This window comes from Spodoptera frugiperda, chromosome 24 (genome assembly GCF_023101765.2).
Source record: "Spodoptera frugiperda isolate SF20-4 chromosome 24, AGI-APGP_CSIRO_Sfru_2.0, whole genome shotgun sequence".
NCBI lineage: Eukaryota > Metazoa > Arthropoda > Insecta > Lepidoptera > Noctuidae > Spodoptera > Spodoptera frugiperda.
In genome coordinates, this window is record NC_064235.1 from 3,518,717 (window position 1) to 3,524,716 (window position 6,000).

A 6,000-nucleotide genomic window follows, 5' to 3' on the forward strand; every position below is an offset into this window, starting at 1 on the left:
GCTGATCGCTTACCATCAGGTGACACGTATGCTCGTTTGCCCCCTATTCTATTAAAAAAAAAAACAAACTCATACAATTTTAGTTAAGCCAATTCAAACGTGCGAACTGATACATGAAAAGAATATGACTATCTCGCACAACTTGCATAAGTGTGAGCGAGAGATCTGATAAAAATTACTTATAACAGTTCGCACGTTTGTAATGACCCAACTATAGGCCCTCTGGTCTTTTTTTAGCAATAACCTCACCCCCTTATTAGTTTATTACATGGGACTTAAAACATAACTGAAAAGTCACATTATATTTTGTAATTTTTGAGAAGAAAAGTGTTTGGATTAGGGAACAAAATTAAATATGGTATTTTCTACCTTGTCTCACTGCCTAACTCAGAGGCATTTAATGGTTACTTAAAGCATTAACTGTTGAAGGCAAATCCTCCGCTAAGCGTCGATCACCAGTGACCAACTGAAGCCAGTCCTTAGTAATTGTTTTCAGAACAAAATCGTTACTAAGGAATAGTTTAAGTAAACATTAAATCCGCAGCTGCGGACTACCTAGCGGGTTTACCGTGGCTCCGGCTCGAAAAGCAGGAGTAGGAACGGGGTGGTTTTTAGTCAATAAGAGTCTGACACTCCCTCTCGCCTCACCCAAGGCGGGAGAAGTCATTGAATGATTTACCCCCTTAAAAATAAGTAAACATTAAATGTCTTTGAGTTCGGCAGATAGTATCTATTTCTTTATTAAAGAATTAATCGCTAGCCATTATTTATATTAAAAATTAATATTGTTTTAAACGAATCCCTGTATGCATAACGTTTATATAGGATTAGATACTTTAAGGCGTTGGATATAAGGAATATTATTGCGTAAGCTAGTGCGAGACCAGTTTTAAAATGAAAGTTACATGTTGCCAGGGTATCTATAACAGAATTGTCATATTTGAACCTATTTTCAATCAATCAAATCAATATTTTCTTCTGAGCGTCTTGAAACATAATAATTTGGGTAGTTTCCTCAGTCAAAAATAAACTATTTCGGACTTTTAAATACAATAAAATATTCAAAAATAATCATACACTATTTCACGTATAAATCTGATGACGTCAAGACGTACTATCCCATACAAAATTCATAGAAAATATAGGTTTTGACGTTTCGAAAAAAGTATTCAATTTGACTAGTCGGAACTAGGGAACTACCCTATTAATTATGTTCTTTATTAAAATGACTAAAAAATATTTTAATTGGCCATGAGACGGCCTTTCAGGAAAAGTATCATTCTATTTATCTATCCCAAAGATTTCAGTCATTTCTTTTACACAATACTTGTAACTAAACCCTATTGTTTCCATGTAAAAAGTGTCTTATAAACTGGCAAATGTACTGAACTTCCAAGCACCTTTATTCAGTACATTTGTCAAAAACCTGGCGACTGTACCATTCATTTAGTTAGTTAGGTAATACAGCCAGCAGAACTTGATTAGCTATCTAATATTAGTCGTAGGATCTAATACGTTTATATACAAAGTTTTTTACACAAAAATACCCCTCTAAAAGTTAAAAAAATTAAAAAATATTTATACATTTTATTAGTCCTATGATTTGTTGTTAGGTTTTTTGGTTTACTCACGTAACTGTTTGACGAGGAACTTGACTAGTTTTAAGCCATGCTAGAGGCTTATATTAGGAGCGACAACAAGCGCGTCGTGTGTCGCGGAATGCTGCTCATGAATATGAGCCTCTCGACTAGTTTCGAACCATACTAGAGGCTCATATTAGGGAGTGACAGTGAGACAATAGCCGCGTCGTGCGTCTCGGAATGCTGCTCATGAATATAAGCCTCTGGCATGGCTTAAAACTAGTCGAGTTCCTCGTCAAACAGTTACGTGAGTAAGCCGAAAAATATAATAATTAATTTAGTATGTCTCACGAAAGTTATAATGTAAGCCCTACGATTATTTCTGGACAATTTTTATAAACGCCCGTATATATATCGAATATAGCCCCGTATATAGAGAAGCATATTGTGTGCGGTGTTGTTAAGGAAAAGTTGGTAATTTTTTATAAAGTTTAAGAAACAGATTGTTTGAAAAATTAATTGCAAGATGACACTCTTTATACTTCCATTGGAGGACCAAGATAAAATCGGCTTGTGGAAAATTGTGGGTTTAAAATTAACATTCAACGAAAATATGTCATATTGTTTTTTTAGCCAATCAGCCCGGTTCGATTTGAATAGTTTTATTTTGTTTTATTAATTGTTAATAAGCGGAAAATGAACAAAATATTAGTGCAATAAGATTTTATTATTATTATTAATTAATTATGGAAAAGAAACGATGGAATTTTGTTAGTTAAGAGCGTGTTAAAATTTAAGGTAAACAAGTTGGATTGTATGCTTTTCTTATATATATAAAAGAGTTTGCAATGGTATACGATTTGTTATTTATTTTTAGTCTTTTTTCAACCCCTATTTTACTACAAAATACCAAAATCTACAGCGAATTAAACACACATGTAAGTGAGTGATTTGAGAATGCAAAAATTTTACATCATTCTTGTCATTGAATTAGGCAACCATTAAAAGGAAATTAATCTAAACTTGATCCAAGATCGATGTGGAATGTTGTGTAGGGTGACTGGTAATTCGTGAACTATATTTAAACACGTGTTTGTACTCATGATTACAAACAACTTTCCTAAAGAAACTTTTCTTGTATGCTTGTTAGTTTTATTTTTATTACAATGACAAAATTTCGCGCATGCATTCTTTCCCATGATCAGCTGTTAGCAGAGAGGCGCCCGCGAGCTAATGAAATTTTGTTTTGTTATTGTGATAAAAATAAAACTATACACAAAAAAGTTTTTTTAGGAAAGTTGTCAGTAATCATGAGTACAATCACGTGTTTAAATATCCTTCACGAATTATCAATCACCCTATACAATGTGATAGGCGTGGGACTTCTAACCCGTTAAGGCTGAGTACTACATCTAATTTTATCGACAAAAAAAATAATATGGGGGGTTGAACCCCTAATTGAAAATATTGAAAAATAGTGATTTTTTCGGTAAAAATAATTCACAAATGATTTTTTTTCTCACCAAAACATTATCAAACATATGAAAAAAGTAATGAATTAGTTAGCCAAGGTTATTAGGTACCGTTAGTCGTTTTTTTTTTGTTTCTACGACGCATACAACCTTTGATATTAAAAAAAGTAAATAAAATATTAAAATAGCCATAACTTTTAGGGGAGGGGATTCGACCACTTCGACCCCCGACTTTTGTCGATAAAATTAGGTGTAGAACTCAGCCTTAACGGGTTAGAAGTTTCGCCCCTATCACATTGTATAGTCTATCGATTTTTGGTTAGTAAATATGATAAATCAAGAAAATTTTCATTTTATGCTCGATTTTTCTAAATCTGCTTTGCAGTTTTTGCGCTAGGAAACCAATATTCATCAATAACCATCTACACAAAATGATTTATTTTAATGTTTATTTTTATTGATATGTAATCTAAAGTATGTTTTTATTTTTCTACTAACACATGCTAGCGAAACTGGAATGGATGTGAGGTAATATTTAACTCTTATGCAATGTTTTGTGTGATATTTTATACGAGTGATGAGTAAAACTAAATATGAGCATGGAATTGTGTAGTATATATGTATATTGCCTTTCTCCTAGCCCTATGTTACATACATACAGCCTATAAGTGGCTACTGCTGACCAAAGGCCTCTTCTCGCACGGAGAAAGGTTTGAGGATTAATCACCACGCTTGCTCAATGCGGCTTGGCGATTTCAAACTGGTTTCCTCACGATGTTTTTCTTCACAGCTTGTCAGTAGTAATTTTAGAATGTACATATAAATTGGAAAATGTCCTATTGGTACTTGCCGTTGCTAGTTGTTTCTTATGCATGAGGAGCAGGCGTCTTAAACCTCCTGGTCACTATGACATCTCTGTTTAGGGATATCATTGTTATTTGTTTTGAAATTATGTACTTATTAGTTGTTAAGCATGCTATGTTATTTTGAGATCATATTGATTTCCATATTAATTCTATGCATGCATTTTTTATGATTTACTTTTGTAGTGATGCTGTTTTCTTGCGAATTGTTCGTGTGTATTTTGTTTTGTAGAAAATAAGATGTTATTCGCTTCGTTTGATCGAGTGGTCACAAGTGCTACGTTGAGCAAGAGGCTCCGGTTTGAAATCCCAGTCCAAAACAAAATATTTTTGGGGCATTTCGGTTTTTCGAAAATTTCTCATTAATATGACTATATGAAGTTTGAATTACCTTTGCTTGCTACTCCAAATATGTGATGTGATGATGTGTAATGATGATGCCTTTAAGTGTACGAAAAGGTCATTTAATGTCTGTCATTTTTTAATTTAATTCGGATATTTAAAGACGTCACATTACACTTTAATCGCCACACTCAGAGTCATTTAATGGTTACTTAATCCATTCCTTAGCAATTGTTTTCAACACAAAATCTATACTAAGAAATTGTTTAAGTAATCATTAAATCTCTCTGAGTGCGGATATTTAACCGTGCGACCACTGGATGAACAAAGCAGTCGATACATGGATGATTTATAGTAAAAAAACACATTTATTTTAAAGACAATTTATTTGAAATTCTCAATTTTAATAATGCAATATTCTTGTCCGCAGGTCTCCTACGCTACAAAGTTGACTTCCAGTCTATGCAGCTCGACGACGAGGAGATCGACAACCTGTACGACATCGACGACTATTAATCGCGCGATTGTCGCGTCAGTCGCAACTGTGTGCCGTGTCGCACGGCTCGCTTGCGTATGATGTGTGCCTTAACTTACAATGTGGTGGTAAACTGTCATTCTATTTAAAGTAATTTGTTGTCAATACAGCTAGGTTGAGCAATGTATTATTTTGTATTTCGGGAACTTTTATCTCTATGATTAAAGAGTCTGGTTATAATGCCTGGTGCAACAGCCTCCAAAGTCCCAATTTCGATAGTCAACCTAACTAGTTGACTGGACAATATCTTTACAACTATTTCTCCATTTGGGGTAGCCAACATCGTTCGTTTACTATAAGTTCTTTTCATTGTATTTTCTTTGTAATGAATGTTGTTAGTAATAGTTTTATATTATTAAATCATTTATTTTTAGCCTAATAGTCTAAGGTACGACTGCTGAGGACAACAGTCCATTACCCGTTTAGGACAAATTCTCAGTAATAGGTTTAAGACAGATGTTTTTTTACCATAGACTTTATTCCAGTCTATGGGTCTATCCCTTATGGAAAATAGTACGTATATAGTTAAGTGACAGTGTGCCACCATTTTATACTGAAAGACTGACAGTTTGCAATATTTTATATATATATATGACTGTTGTCTGTTGCCGAATGCGTTAAGAACTGTTGGTCTGTCTTTATGCCAGTGGTTTTATCTGTTTAAGTCTTTGACTGCCAATAGAAAACTGTTGAAGGTAAATCCTCCGCTAACGTCGGTCACTGGTGACCCCTTTGGCGTTTAAAGTTAGATCGTGTATGACTCTTAACCCGTTGCGTGTTTACTTAGACAAAAATACTGTTTTACGCCGACGTTGGCTCATAAGACACTCAATGAGCTAAGGGCTTCTATGCAGCATCTAATTTGGTTATCTTACTTCACATGATCCGAGTATTAAGTTGCCCATTGCTAGGCAAATGTCTCTATTCTCGCAGTTGTTTGAGCATTAATCATCACGCTCACTCAAGTAGATTTCAAACTTATAATTAGATATTATGAGTCCAGGGGCCTTAGTAAGAGGGATGGAGCTATACAACCTACATAGCTCCGTCCCTCTCGCACTGCTCAATGATCGACCATTCTGACACAATTGTAATAGTAGACTAAGGCCCCTGTGCTTCAGCATACGACGAGTTAATCACCACTCACTCTAGTAGATTTCAAACTTATAATTAGATATTATAAGTCCAGGTTTCCTCACGATAGTTTC

The 6,000-nt window shown here is 34.4% G+C and overlaps 1 protein-coding gene across 1 annotated transcript in view; it reads left to right on the top strand.

Annotated features, from left to right (window-relative positions):
• Positions 1 to 5,571, top strand: part of LOC118278506 (eukaryotic peptide chain release factor subunit 1) — a 51,970-nt gene extending 46,399 nt beyond the window's left edge. Inside the window, exon 9 of the mRNA XM_035597726.2 lies at positions 4,688 to 5,571. Coding sequence (XP_035453619.1) covers positions 4,688 to 4,773 — 86 coding nt within the window. The 3' untranslated portion in view covers positions 4,774 to 5,571. The remainder of the gene's footprint in view (positions 1 to 4,687) is intronic.
• The last annotated feature ends 429 nt before the right edge of the window (positions 5,572 to 6,000 follow it).